General features: G+C 31.8%; 1 protein-coding gene across 8 annotated transcripts in view; it reads right to left on the bottom strand.

The window, feature by feature from the left end:
- The window catches only part of Hr3 (nuclear hormone receptor 3 ROR-beta), a 165,977-nt gene that overhangs the window by 117,319 nt on the left and 32,730 nt on the right, over positions 1 to 15,928 (bottom strand). The window contains exons 1-2 of one of the 8 annotated variants that reach the window (XM_073081711.1): positions 12,622 to 12,811; positions 2,072 to 2,230 (exon numbers count right to left, since the gene is read on the bottom strand). The exons of 1 other annotated variant lie outside the window; for it this stretch is intronic. In XM_073081711.1, coding sequence (XP_072937812.1) covers positions 2,072 to 2,174 — 103 coding nt within the window. In that variant the 5' untranslated portion in view covers positions 2,175 to 2,230; positions 12,622 to 12,811. Of the gene's footprint in view, positions 1 to 2,071; positions 2,231 to 12,621; positions 12,812 to 15,928 lie in introns of those variants that run through there. 6 more of the 8 variants (XM_073081710.1, XM_073081713.1, XM_073081712.1 and 3 more) reach the window with 6 other exon arrangements.

Here is a 15,928-nt window from a genome sequence, read left to right as displayed (position 1 = left end):
AAATGATAATATGAAGATAGATTATTTCGAAAATATTATTTGTAAATAGACAGAAAGACGGATAGATTATCACAGCAATTGATATTACAAATAGAGATACTTTTTTGAAATAAAATTATTTATCTGTGATATAAAGTTAAATCTATAAAGATTCTAGAATCTTCTTTGTAGTTTGTCTGCCATGGCATCAAGCATTTCTGCCTTATAGCAACAATGTAGCGCTGCGTACTGGTTTCAACAGTGTAGTAATACTCTTACTTATATGGGATCAACTTAGACTCCAAAGGCAACGAATCTATTATAGAATTCGTCCCATTTAATATCACGTTTTTTTAAACTAGATACTAGAAAAAAGCTGGATACAAAGTATTTCTGCCTGTAATAAATATGTTAGTCGTTTTATATCAATAATAAAATGTTCCGATCATCATGTGCAATCTATTGTGTGTGAAAGTACTTCCACACGATTGGTTTTATAACGTGTTCATACGAATATATACTTTTTTATAAATATAAATGCGACCTAAGTTGCTGGCTGAACAAGTTTTAAATATCGCGCCGAAGAAAGTGCGTTCGAAATGTCAATTACAGATTAAAATGTACCGCGAATTTCGGCTCGTGAAATGAATGACATTTACGCGCGAAAGTCGCGTTTTGATATTGCATATTAATTACCTTTAAAATTTTACAATCCTTTTACATAAAGTTTTGGTTTTTTTCACGTTTTGTTTTTGCAACTTTACCATCCTTTCGAAAGTTATAAGCAAAATTAAAGTCATTTACATTTCTCTTAATTAAATCCGTATTCTAAAAACAACACATCTTTACATTTTAAGCAGCGTTGCGTCATTTTATTCATAAAAGAGATAGATGCATGCCCAGTTACCGAATTTTAATTGGCCACTTTCTTTGGCGTGTAACTCTTGCGTAACTATAAATGAGAAACAATTATGTATACGTATTAATACCGGAAAGGAAGTTTGGGCGGACTTTCTAGAAATGATTTTTATGAGATTTCGCTCACGCAATATTTTATCTGTGACTGTGAATGCCTTCCGCGTGAGATTTAAAAGAAATGTCAGATTGTGTTCCGTTGAATAGGAATTTACATTTTATTTCATTCTGAGACGGCGAGGGACATTTAATTTTAGGTTTTAGAATTCTTGTAGATGTTTAGAAAAGAATAAAGTACGTTATTTATGACTTGTAGAAGTTGTGAAAACTGTTTTCATGATGTGAAAGTATTTGTATTAAGTTATATGAAATGTATAGATTAAATCGTTTTAAGTGTTGCTGTATTCGCCAAAATAAATTTAGGCAATATCATTAATTTCAGATAAATTTATTTAACGTTATTAATTTAATAAAGTAAATAGCAATTTTAGAATTATTTGTAAGAAGATCTTGAAAATTTTTACAATATGTTTTTGAAGGTATTCTTTGACTAAGCCTTGTTTTAAACAAAATCTTTAAAAATATTTAACTCTGTACTAAATATTTAAATTAACATAATAATTAAAACTTTCTTCATTTCTGTTTATAAGTAAATTTACCATTCTATATTATAAGAAGCATTTGTCTGTCGCTCTGACATCGTAGCACTCAAATAAATTAATTCATTTTAATAAGATTCATTTGAAATTTTGATTAATAGAAAGATTTCATGTCTATTTTTCATTAAAATCTATCCAGGCCTTATTTTGAGAGTAAGATTTTTGTTTTGCGATTTTGCATATTTTTTGAAAAATTACTAACTTTTACTGCTCGTCTAAATCGAGATATTTCGTAACTATTTTTTTTAACATCTACGCAATAGTTAATCTAATCTTACGATTATTATTTCTCTAATTTTCATAATTTTTGAAAATACACTTCCACTGCTTTTTCGTGTATTCACTTCACCATAGCCACACCTTATTTCGCTTACAACACTATGATCTACTTTCGAAAATAGGTTGAAAAACACGTGGCAAGTCCTCAACAACAGCCTCCTATGATCACAGATGTCCACGACTTACATGGACTGTATCCGCGCTATTTTTTATCTTATTCCCTTAATAATTGAAATTACCTTTAATGCTCCCACCTGAAGTGTGTGGCTGCTGGCTCTGTTGGTTGCTCTGCGCTTCCAACTTGCTGCTTACAGAGTTCCACATATCGAACATGTTGAGCATGGTGGCCCTCCCGGACCAGGTATCACTGATCCATGTCTTACAAACCAAACACTACACTTATAAATGTCAAAATCGTTCGTCCGTAAAAAATTTTAAGGCTACACTGATCCCCGGTTACTATATTGCATTTATCACTTACTTACGTATAAATAATCTATATATAAACTTTCTCAAATGGTCAACTAATGTAAATACTATAATTTGTAACGTTTATTAATTTGTCAGCTACTTATTCGGATTTTAACATCAGTCTAAAATTTCGTTTACAAGGTTTGGGCTTGGGATACGTGATCTAGTGTGATTGAACTATTAAGATTTGTGATTATATTGCGTATAAATTTGGTTTAAACTGTGATTAAATGTATCTCAAATAATGTCGGTAAGTATCCGGTGTTGTGGTTTAACTGAGTTGAGTCCCGATTCCCGTTTTTTCCTCTTCATAGTTTTTAGTCATTCGCGTTGGGTATGCTTAGAAGATCGCGCGATTGGAATCCGGGCGTGCGGTCATTTTAGATATTCGACGCACAGCGTTTTATTTTTGGAGTTTTTTTAACCGCGATCCGGCGTGCACTGAGTGCAGTTGCAGTGGGGGTACGGCCGAGTGGAGGGGAGGGTTGGGAGCGCTTGTTCAGTGCGCATGCTCTGAATCGATCCCGCATGGCCAGTGAGGTGTCCCAAGCTAAAACACTACTTTTATTTCTATGTATGGCGTTATATACAGCGTTTTGTGTTATGTCATTCACTTTGATGCGCTATGTAGGTTCGTTCTTTGTTCCTTCTTTGATTATGTCGTCTGTTGCATTGCGTATGCTGGTTTTAAGTCTATAAGTCATAAGTCATGAGTATAAGCGTGAATAAGCACGAGCTTAATGAATTTCAGACTTTCAAACTATTAGTATGAAGAGATATAAGCGTGTAAGTCGTTTTAAAGACTTTTCAGTTAGTTCATGACGAAATTTACTTTTTATATTGTAGAGATACTAAATTCGCAGTGTTGAGGTGTAAGGATAAAGTAAGAAGCTTGAAGCGTTTCAATTTAGTCAGTGTAAAGTTCTGAAGCTCTAAGCATTGACAGAGTAATCACATATTCCTAAAGGCATTCTAGATTAGTTAAATATATCTTATGTAAACCCACACTTAATATTTATGGGTTTCATTCAATTGTATGTTTGTTTACGCCATTTAGTGTACATTTATATTATATACTAGCTGACCCGACAAACGTTTTGTTTCCATATAAATAAATTAATTTTAAGGGTGAACAACCCTTATCACTTAGGGGTATGAAAAATAGATGTAGCTATGTTCTCAGACCTACTGAATATGCATATAAAAGTTGGTGAAAATCGATAAAGCCGTTTCGGAGGAGTACGGTAACTAACATTGTGACACGAGAATTTTATATATAAGATATCGAAAACTGCTACAAATTTACGTATTTTGTAGATAGAAAAATAGTTTTTTTTTTTAAATTTAAGTAGCAAATAGTGGTCAAGGTATGGACATCTGTAACCATCTCCATATAGAGCAGGTTCAACCTGAAGATCACATGCGTTGCCACTGAGGACTAAGTATTCCCTCATATGTAAGTCAACGGAAATGAATAGCCTAGCTTGTTTTAGCAACGACAATACCCTGAATGGCCTATATGCAAGGGACAGTTTTCTTGGCAGAATAATGGGGTCATTGGTCATTGCTTCCTATATTAAAAATATATCTGTTATAGATGTATGGATTTCTTGTATAACAACATATTACAATATATAAAGGGGTTGAAATATATATTTCTTATGAAAATTTATTTGGATAATTTTGTTATTTTCCTAATTCAAATTAATCCATTTTTGTATTGTTTAGGATTTTTCGCGTAAAATATTTATAAGTATTTCTAAAATTTCAACCTCCCACCCAATCTCAATATAATAATTCACAATTTCTCAATATTTAGTCTAATATTTTAATATGAATTCTGATCTGCTTGTATAAAATATACATGAGCATATGGATATAATGTTTTAACAATACTTTTAAAGAGTACAAGTTTAGCAATAACCATAACTTGGGAATATATATTTTCTATAAAACAAAGGTTTTCGTATAGTACCTATTGCTCGCGCTCTAGTAAGGTATTTCTGTTGAGATTTGAAAGCTTATTTCACAATCTTGAAAGTGAATCGAAAATATCATTATTTATTTTTTTACTCAACTGAATAGGGGATGAAGCTTAAAAGCTTGCCACTAATACATATAAGTGAGGTAAAAATGCCATTCTTTATTTAAAAGAAACAAATGAAGTGACGTTTAAAGTGTTGTATAAAATATAAGCACATCACTAGAATAAACGCGTTGGTCGGTATCAGTGTGTTAATGCATATTTTTTATAACATAGGAGTAGCAGACGAGCGTGCAGTCCACCTGATGGTAAGTGGCTACTGCCGCCCATGGACATCTGTAATCAACCAGACAGGATTAAATTCCTACCTGAGATCGGCTACAGATGCCCCGCTACCTCTGAGAACTAAGCTGGAACGCCTTGGAAAAGCATGGCTCCCTTACCACACCCTTCAAACCAGAACACAGCAGCGATAGAGATATGTGTATAGAATATAAGCCCATCACTAGAATAAACGCACTAGTCAGTTATCATCATCATGTCTAGTCAGTGGCATCATGTTACTATGTTGACGAATGGTTCATAAGTACAGATACCTACTAGTAATTTACCATGTAATATAACTATGATCCTTTGTACTCAAATTATTTATGGTTTTATGAACCAAATTATAGTTGTACAGCTATGTTTTATATTTTTTCTTGCTATTTATATCCAATAAATAGTTGATGTAGCAGTATTTTACATTTGCACAGAATGTTAAAATAATATATTTTAAGTTCAACTAATATAGTGAATTAATTTTGAAATTGAAAATTAATTTAGGTATTTTTAAAATTTGTTTCATTTAAAATCTTAATTGATTTAAAAATTTAATAATCTTTATTTTTAAATTTCAATGAATTTTAAATTTTAATAAAATTCATATTAATTATATTCAAATGAAGAACATTTCGCTTATTGAACGGTTTGGCATTACCACTTCTACTTCTGCCTTATAACAGCAGTGTAGCGCTGCTGTGTTCTATCACTAAATAAAAAGGTAGTTCTATGTAGATAGTTTGAAGGGTGTGTTTGACTAAAACATCCGAACTCACCTCAGGAGTATCAATGCTCGGGCCTACTACTACTAGTTGTATATAAAATCGTATAAGCTCATTACTTAGACTATAAACGGTTAAGTCAGTGCTTCTCGCGTCATGTTACGACGTGTAGGCGAATGATTCATTAATTCACTACTAAATTAGTATAGGGTTCACAGTTCTTGATATTTGAGTAAACTCAATTGAAATTTTTAAAATTATTTCATTAATTTTGTATACAACGCCCAGTTCGATATAACAAATTTAGAGAATTTCCAAAAAAAATATATTTTTGGTGTAATTTTTTTTTAATGTTTAAATTGTTTTTTGTTTAAGATTTCTTCTTCGTATTCTTCACTTAAAATATTACTATAGAAAAGATTAAAAATCGCGAATAAAATTTCAAGGTCATTAATTTTAAAGACGTTTAAAAATGCAGAATTGCAGTTTTTACACGCATTATTCGTCAGCTTTCTTAAATTTTATGAAACTGTACATTTTCTACCTCCTTTTTTAAAAGTTAATAAACTTATTATGCTTTCAATGCTTATAAAATATCGCCAATATAAAATGACGTAACTATTCCTCATTATTAATAATAATTATTTATGATGTCCCCATTTGTTCAATTTTAAAAAATATTCCTCAACTTTTAACAAAAGAAAAATCATAACAAACAAAAAAAGTACAATTCAAACAACAATGCACCGATTGAACACACCCGAAACCCCAAAACGAAACCAAAAATTCCAAAGTTAAAATTAAAATTACAAAATTACAGCACAATTCGCCGAAACACGAATCAGTATTCGTGCGCGTGCGCAGCGCAGGCGACAGTTACGCAAGATTACGTTACGCACACAGCTGCAATAGAGGAGCCCCAAGTTATAAGAGGTAGCGAGTGTGGGTTATGTGACTGTATGTATACGCCTTGGTTACAATTGTAGTAATCAGTGTGGGAGTGATGATTTTCATTCGTAAGTCAATAGTTAATGATGATATTCCAATTATATGATTTGTTATTCCATGTTTGTTAATTATGTTTCAATTATATAAGCGTAAGATTTGGTATAAATATTTTTACACCCAAAATTATCGAAAAGAACATTAATATCTTGTTCAATTGTGAAACTGCATAGTAAATAGTTTGACTCTACATCATATGACATATATAATAATAGCCTTATAATAATAGCCTAAAAAGTTCAAATAAAAACAAAAGATGACATCATGTTAACCGAATCGTGCCCTAATTTAATTAAACATGTAAACACCGCCTTCCAAGTTTCCTACTTAGCCTGGAGGTTGATTGGTAGATGGTACTAACATTAACTCTGTCTTTTATATCCCAAAAGTATATAACTATCAAATAAATTATTATCCAACATTGTATACCTAAACCTATCGATAAGACCGACCACCTAAAGGAAAATAACATTATTGGACATAACACAAGTCTGATGGAAAATCACCACCAAACACAAGAGTGACCGCTCCCGCGCCATCCTCTCACTTACACCAGCGTCGTTGAGTGAAAGTTGGACTGCCAAAATCTCACGTGAAAGCTGGCGAGAGCAGTGATCGATGTCATAATTATTATTACACATTATACGAGATATGCTAAAAGCAACCGGATGTTAAGAAAACTATTATTATTTACTTTTAAGCATATTTTTGTAAGTACCAAACGAGCTTGCAGTCCATCTGATGGTAACGTCACTATTAAAATTTGACATATGTTATGTTGCGAGCAGGTGTAATACAATTTGCTACGGCGACGCGATTCATTTCTATATTCAGAGCGGACTAGCAGTTTTACGCGGACTATACCAACTCTATATAGAAAAGGGTTGTACCTGAAGTAAAATAAATGATTTGCCACTTCTGAGGACTAATATAGTCTTGTGTCAGTCAGCCAGCATTGAAATCCTTCCATCCTAACAAAAGAACATTTAAAGCATATGGCTTATTAAATGCTGATAATAATAAAATAACATAAAACGAAAGCCTCATAGCGTCCACAGCAGCACAAGGAGACCCAATATAAAGTGTTCACAAATGAGTATTGAAAGAAATTCAGTTTCGTAGCGCTGCTTTCACTTTCGTTTTTGAAGGTCACTCTTTATTTCGGCAGTTGAAAGTGAGTTAGCCTTACTGGCTGTATCCTCTGAATGGTTTGTAGCCTACCCAGTTACCCATATTGACCCAGTGTGGGTAAATTTGTACAACACAATGAAAATATTAAGGAAAACTTAGGTGTATTTCTTACACTATTTCTCTGAAGCCTGTCCTACTAATTAATTAATCCTTACAAAGGGGTTAAGACATTGTCTACCACCATGGTTTAGTGTATACCTCGGTCCTTTCATAAATGTTAGAGAAAACTCAGCCTTATTTTTTAACATTTTTCGACTCATTATTTGGTACGGTCGTCGTTTTACAGGTTAGGTCATAGTCCACCACGCTAGCCAAGTGCGAATTAGTAGGACTTCACACACCTTTAAAAACCTTTATTGAACAAACATTCAAAAATGTAAGCTTTATCATGATGTTTTCCTTAACCAATCATATTATTTCTAACACACGCATAACATTGGAAAACCATAAGTGAATGTCGAGAATTCGAAGCCTTCCTAAGCTGAGAAGCTAACTAATATCTTTCTCTTTCAAGCCCAGCAGTGGAACAATACTAAAGGTCGAGAGTTAAAAATGAAAAGCGAGTAACAAAAAGTTGCCCAAAAATTGACAAGATATGATTCACTAAAGCCTTACAGATTTCCGATTCACTTTCACTTCTTTCTCGTCTGTTTACTTTCCTTTTGATACATTTTGGTTATTCGCGGATTTTTAAAAGTAAAGTTTTAAATTTTTAAATGAACGAATAAATAAAATTTCAATGCTTAAACTTTTTACAATTTAACGGTGGTGACGTCGCTGCCACGCCTATTTTTGCTCGATAACAATTCATAGACTACACACCGACTTATTAGTGGGTTCCAGTTTCGATTCTGGGCAAGACAATGACATAAAAAATAAGTTATTTTTAGCTCTAGGTGTTTGTGTCATGTGCTTTAAGTTCATATACAAAATTATGTCCTAAATCTCGAAAATGACTAACATCCTTAGGCTAACTTACAAAAGGAACCATCTTATTCCTCAGGAATGGTAAGGCAATGTTCAATGTTCAATTACCTTAGAGTAGAACGATCCCTGTTCTGTATGGAGTTGGTCACTGTCCATACGGCAGCATTACCATCAGATGAACTGCACGCTCTTTTACTGCATCTTACAAAAAACTTAATCTTTTCACATACTTGCAACTAAACGTCAAATTATTTTTAATAAATGACGTCATTAGCAAGTAGAGTTTAAGCTGAAAGCATTTGTATGAAACCAACTTTAAATATAGGCCACGTCGTTAATTAAAACGGTGGGGTTATTTCCCGATGTTCCAGCTGACACGAAATTGAAAGGGCTAGGTATTTCTGACTAGAATAATAGGAATTGTGGACTTTTCTTTTATTTTACTGTTAAAGGCGTAAAGTTTCGTATGTGTCCGTAAAATGAAACGTAAATAGTATATTTAAAAAAATCTTCAAATAGTATTTTTGACAATACATCAGGTCTTTATATAACCTACTACTGGGCAAATATTAGGCTTACTACCACACTGTCTTAGTGCAGACTGGTACACTTCTTTTATCATAAAAAGTGCAGAAGTAAAAAAATATGTCATAAAATTTTAAAATTAATACTTCATTTTTTAAAAGATATTTGCTACGAGAAGCATGTGCATTTTAGATATAATTATATCGTCATTATAGTCATCTGTTTCATCCCCAGTAAATTATCTATCTCTCCACAAAAGTTTCAAAGCCAAAAAGGTAAAATGCAATTATTTTTAAATTTCGAACAAATTCTTTTTTTTAATATGAAACCGTGCACAGAGGTGCACCTGAGATGCCCATATAGATACAATAACCACAATAACAAGAGATTAAATGTGAAAGGTAGATCGTTTCGATACCAAACGAATTGTAAAAAAACGAATGCAAAAAGAGAAACGAATGATACAAATCGATAATCGTCATTAGTATCGTTTCTTTTGCAAATTAATTTAATTACATTATAGTTTGAGCAAGCGATAAGGACAGATTATTATCTATTAAATGATGTCTTTGATTACTCTTACGGACTTGTTAGAAGCTTTATGAGATATAAACTTTTAGATTGTTTTTTTTTTTTTGTAAAAAACTATTGCGCGCGATTTTGTTCACGTGGGTTTAGATAAAAAGTTAAGCAAGAGGTTATTTGTCTAGTGTAAATAGATTTGCGTAAAAACTTTCTCCATGAAATAATATTTAGATATGCCAAGCTTGGTGGTCAACGCTCAAAAGATGTTGAAGTTTAATGATATTCAAAATATATTTAATACATAATTTACCAATTACAGAATAATTACCAATATATATTAGAAGAAACGAAATACTTCTACACTGCGTACATTATACGTACGATCTCAAAATATCTAAAGTATGGACTGGGATTCGTGAATTGAAAGCCTGGATTTCAAATTAGGCTATCTCCAGAACGCACTACATAATTATGAATAATAATTATTATAAGTTATCACGTATATAATAAGAAATCCTAAAAAGATTGTGTTGTTCAGCAACTACATATTTTGACTTTTTGAGGTAATTTTTCAAAAATAAAGTACTATAAGTTTTCGTGTTAAAATGGACATTGTCTAGATATCATGCATATATCCAATCTTTGATATAGCGTGTTGCGAGGACATTCGGATTATTAAGTTAGTTTTAACGAATGGACCATTGTTTAATAATTATTATAATCAACCCTTAGCCTAACGATAGCGTATCCATTTCAATCTTTCAGGGTACTAGTCGCATGTAGTTTTGTCGATGGTATGTGCGTATTAGAAATAACTATCGCATGATTAAACAATAAAGAAAGAAATCTGGAAGAAACATAATTCAGGAGGAACTTTTTGGAAAAAAATACAAAACTGAACTCTACTAAAGCATTGGCCGAATGTGGATCTCATTTTAAAAAACCTTATGTCCAACAGGGTAATAGTAATTCTAAATTAAGAATGAGAAATGAAACTAAAATACATTGTTAAAGATTTTTAAAATATGCAGTCCACCTACCAGACATACGTCACTACCACGGGCATCTGTAATCAAACTCAGATAAGATTACAGTCCTACATGAGGTTCCCACAGATACGTTGCTACCCCTGAGGAATAAGTTAGAATGACTCTAATAACGTCTCCCTTACCACACCCTTACCACAAAACCAGAACATAGCAGCGCTTAACACTACTGTTATAACAAAAATAAGTGTGGCACTGGTGACTATATATAATAAGTCGAATATACATAATAAGTCGAACTATGACGAAATCTACCTCAGAAATCAATTAGTCTCTATATCAATTTATCTATTTTTATTTATAATTTATTACCCATTCCGCTAGTTATAAAATATTATTACGCATACATTTTGTAATCTTAAAGGCAAGAGGCTTTGAAAAATTACGATCGCGAAATATCTTACGCAAAATGAAGTCATTGTGTTTTATGCTCGTGTTTTCGAAATCCGTTTTGAGCATTTAAACTCGTCCTTACTCATTTTTGGCTTATTTTACTGTTAACTAATGTAATAAGGTGACTTATATTGACTTATTTTATAAAGAAATTTTGTTTGAACGTTCGGTTCAAAAAAAAAGCGTCACTTATCGAATCTAAAAATACTATATTATTCAAATTGAACCAAAAATTCACACTTATAAAAAAATATTCGAAATAATGATCAAAACAATATATTTTGCACACGATTTCTATACACATATATTGTAAATGACCTCTACAAAAGATTTAAAAAATGCATGCCCCATGGAAACTAAAAATATGATGATACCTTATAGTTGATAATCTATAGTTATTTAGTTTAGATTAGTTTAAAATTAAATAGCATATAATAAGCCATAAATAAATGTAAGTCTACAATAAATGGTTGACTTACTAATAAAATTATATATTTGTTCAATTATAAGTCATAATTTTCTTAAATGAATCAAATTACATCTAGTATATCTATTGTAAAAACATGTTAATATTATTTTAAATTAAGTCGTAGTTTTATTTTTATTCTAATGAAATATTTTATATACTCTTAAATAACAGATCATATCTTTTACTTTGTAATATATGTTACGATTTTATCTTTCTTTTATTTCTTATTTTGATTACAAAAGATTAATAGCTATAACCGTAATAATATTGCAAATCGATAGCCTGTAGGCTTATAGGAGATTGTGCAAATTAGAAGGTCACAGATTCGATTCTCGGTAATAGTTTTTTCTTAATTAAAATTTATAGATGATTGAAGCATTAAAATTTCTTCACAACGACACTTTAACGATTTAAATTATCATTAAAAAATAATTACGAAAATTTTCAATTTTAAGAAAACAATATTTCCTAATTTTTTTATACGTCGTCTTAAATTATTCATAAACAAAATTATTATTATGATTAATGAAACAATTAATATATTTAATAAACAAAAAAATTTCGCCAATTTTTCGAAGTTATCAACGCCTAAAATAACGCCTAAAATTTTTTGAAGAAAAGCTACTCATAATATATATTTTTAATTTTTATTTTTTATGGCTGAATAAAAGATATTAACACAATAAATCACTAAAGACGACCAAATCTCTTTAACATCGACCTAAAAACATGTCAAACAAAGCTAGATAACGCTAATTATCTCAAAAACAAATACACGAAAAAATGCCCTTCGCTCCCGAAAGAGAAAAATATATTTCCCAAGAGTTTCCCAACATCGGACCTCTCTGTCTGACACAAGGTCGAATCTATCGCCGCCTCGCTCCCACAATGCAATACTAGATCTCATGCAACTAAGACCTTGATAGCTGCAGGTTTCGTGATAGATAATTGTTATACAGGTCATTAATATACGGGTGGGTTAATTATAAAAAAAATTAAGTGCGTAGCCTTAAGATTTTTTGAATCGAAAAACTGAATTTATTCAAAAAATGAATTCACTTTTCATTAAAAAAATCATTCATTTAAAAAATTGCATATTTAACATGTTAGAACCAAAAAGTTTAGTCGAATAGTGAATTGCGAAATGACTGATAAATCCAATCGTAGTGACACAACGGACGAACAATCTTAACTTATACATATTACTCACTTGCACCGCAATGCATTTGTAACAATCCAAAAAATCAATTGAAACACACTGGCCGAATGCACACAGTTACTTGCGGCTGTATACAGCGATGTAAAAAAAAGTTAGTTTCGGCGCGAAGTTTCGGCTGTCAAAATTTGAAAGTTTCGCGTACGTTCGCGCTCGCGCGTTCTACGACACAAACTGAATTTTGTAAGCGCAAAACGAATGAATGGTTTGGCGCTTGGTACTCCGCAGGACTGTGAAGGTACTGGCCACATTTAATTTGAACACTTGATCTAGGCATAACACCACATTTACTTTTACCTTGCAAGTTTTAACGTGTATAGTAGTCAGCCGAATTTTTTTCTTAATATAACTTAAAATATCAGCCAAAAACTTTCGAAAACAAAAATAAAATCATAGTCTGATGCGTCAATATCTAAATTAATCAATAAATAATGATAATAAACTAAATTATAAAGAATGGACAAGATTTTGCCAAATAAATAATCAGCTGAAATGTTTTCGTAATTTAACTCTTAAAATTAGACTTTCTAACAAAAATGATACTAAAATTAGACACGTAAATGTATCACCTTACTAATAATTGGTAATAAATACAACAATTAAAAAGGATGCATTAGATTTTGACAAGTAAATGTAAATACTTGTAGTATTAAATAATTAGGTCATGAGTTACGCAAGCCCTATGCATTGTCCTACGTACGTAAAGTCAACATACATTTTTGATTACAATATCTAAATATAGCAAACATTTAATTAGAGAAATAATACACAATATATATCCATAAATAAACAAGGAAAGCTTAACGTAATGAACGCAGTTCATATAACCATTACTTTTTACTCATTTAAGTTTATAGGAAGCTTTTAAATATGGACATAAATTTATTTATTTATTTAAATGGATTACCCACATAAGAAACAGTGTTTACATGAATAAATTTTAAATAAGCTCAAAGCATACATTCCAACTGTTCTTACTATTACGAGCAATCACACAAATATATTTTCAATATAAGTATTGTAACCTCTTTTTCAAAAATATCGTAATATTAATCTACATTAATAAAAATAAATCATTGTAATGATCAATGTAAGTACATAAGAAAAATCCTAAAAAATCTACCTACTTCACATTAGGATTCCCTGTATCATGGGTGCTATAAACACACACATTGGTACTTATAACAGAAATTTAAATCAGTAATTTCGATATCTGCTTCACCAGGGATCGAATTTGGAACCCTCTACATGTCAGACCGGTATAGTGACTCCGCCTTTGGTTAAACCATGATTTTTATTATAAAAAACAGCGCAAACATGTTACATTAATAATTAAAAATAAACTAACTACGCAACTACATAAAGAAAACCAAAATATCTTATTTTTGGAATTTTTAAACCCTTTTTCCCTTAACAAATTCAGTCAGCAAATGGACTTTCATCAGTAAAACGGATTAACCCGTAAACTATGGAGATTATTTTCCTGAATATCCACTGATTTAACTAAAAATAACTTGGAATTTAGTCTTGTTAACATTTCAAAGTTATAACAAGGTAAATTCTCTCTTCCATTAAGTAACAATATAACTTTTAAATTCAAATATTTCATTTAACTCATAATAAGTAAGCATCTTGTATATAAAATTCTCGTGTCACAATGTTAGTTACCGTACTCCTCCGAAACTGCTTTACCGATTTTCACCAAATTTTATATGCATATTCAATAGCTCTGAGAATCGGCTACTATCTATTTTTCATACCCCTAAGTGATAAGGGTTGTTCACCCTTAACATTTTTTATTTATATGGCAACAAAACGTCAGCCGTTGCCGGGTCAGCTAGTTATAATATATAATTTAGTCCATCTATGAAACATTCAAGCTAAAATTAAATGTAACAACAGCGAAATATATCTGTCTTTATTGACTGTTTTTGCGACTTTCTGCCTAAAACCGCCTAATAATTACCGCCCGTATTTCTGCCTCATAACAGCAACGTTAAGTGCTGCTGTGGTAAGGGAGAAATATTTTGCCAGGGCGTTCCAGCTTAGTCCTCAGGGGTAGCGGCGCATCTGTGGCCGACCTCAGGTAGGAATATCTAATCCTATCTGGGGTTACAGATGTCCATAGGCGGCAGTAGGCACTTACCATCAGGTGGACTGCATGATCGTCTGTTATTATATAAAAAAAACATTTCATTACTATTTTAAATTAACAAAATCTCGCAAAAGAAACAGGAACATAATTTTTAAAAGTTAAAAAAAATCGATCGCGCTATTTAAAGTCTTGCGTCACCCCTTCGCAAATTAACCCTTTTGTGTCCCTGTGAAATGACAGGACATGTAAAGTCCATTGAAGTGTGTTCGGTCCAGTGGGGAGGTTTTGAGGGGTCAAGATGAACACGTGGATTTTAAAAACGGGTTTGTCTTCTATGGTAAGGACCATCTGCTTTTGTGCCAGATGGTAGAAGTAATAGAAGCAATTCTAATATTGTAATGTTATATATCGTAATTTTATAAAAAGCATTGTTGAAAGTTCGCTCTGTTATTCAGAAGGGCAGAAATTTAAATCCTAGACAATTCAGAGTTGTCAAAGTTATGTGCGTATTAGAAATTAATTATCACTTGTTAAAATGGCGAAAGAAAACATCGCAAGGGACCCACACTCCATAGGCCTGAGAAATATGTAGATTTTTTTATTTCGTTCAACGCCATTTACTATTAAAATAAATAAAGAAAAACATTTTGATAAAAAGTGGAGTTGGCTGATTTGCGAATTAAGGTATCGATATGTAATATAGGAGTAGCAGACGAGCATGCAGTCCATCTGATGTTAAGTAACTACTGCTGCCCATAGAGCTGCCATCAACCAAACAAGACCGGATTCCCACCTGAGGTCGGCCACAGATGCGCCGCTATCCCTGAGGACTAAGCTGGAATACCTCGTCAAAGTATGTCCCTTACACCCTTCAAACCAGAACACAGCAGCGCTTAACACTGCTGTTAATAGGCAGAAATAGGTATAGCGGTAGCCGTCAGAGTTGAATCATATAGGGTTCTATCGCTATATTTTTAAAGCTCTATGAAGTCTTCAATTCCACATTAACCAGCGCTGTGTACTATGACCTTATTCCTGTAATAATTATATTAGGTAATAATTATTATAATGTTTTTAATTATTGTAATAATTATTATTAGGTATACGGCTTTTGTTCCCTACGGATTCAACGCTAAAGAAGTTACCAATGTTCTTCTCATCTTTTAATAAATAAATAAACTTCAAAAAACTAAAAAACCCGCTTTT

This window comes from Epargyreus clarus, unplaced genomic scaffold (genome assembly GCF_041222505.1).
Source record: "Epargyreus clarus isolate Ecla_fem2 unplaced genomic scaffold, WU_Ecla_fem_2.2 ptg000016l, whole genome shotgun sequence".
In the NCBI taxonomy this organism is placed as follows: Eukaryota; Metazoa; Arthropoda; class Insecta; order Lepidoptera; family Hesperiidae; genus Epargyreus; species Epargyreus clarus.
Note: the sequence above shows the minus strand (reverse complement) of the source record. Positions and strands in the feature narration are given on the sequence as shown.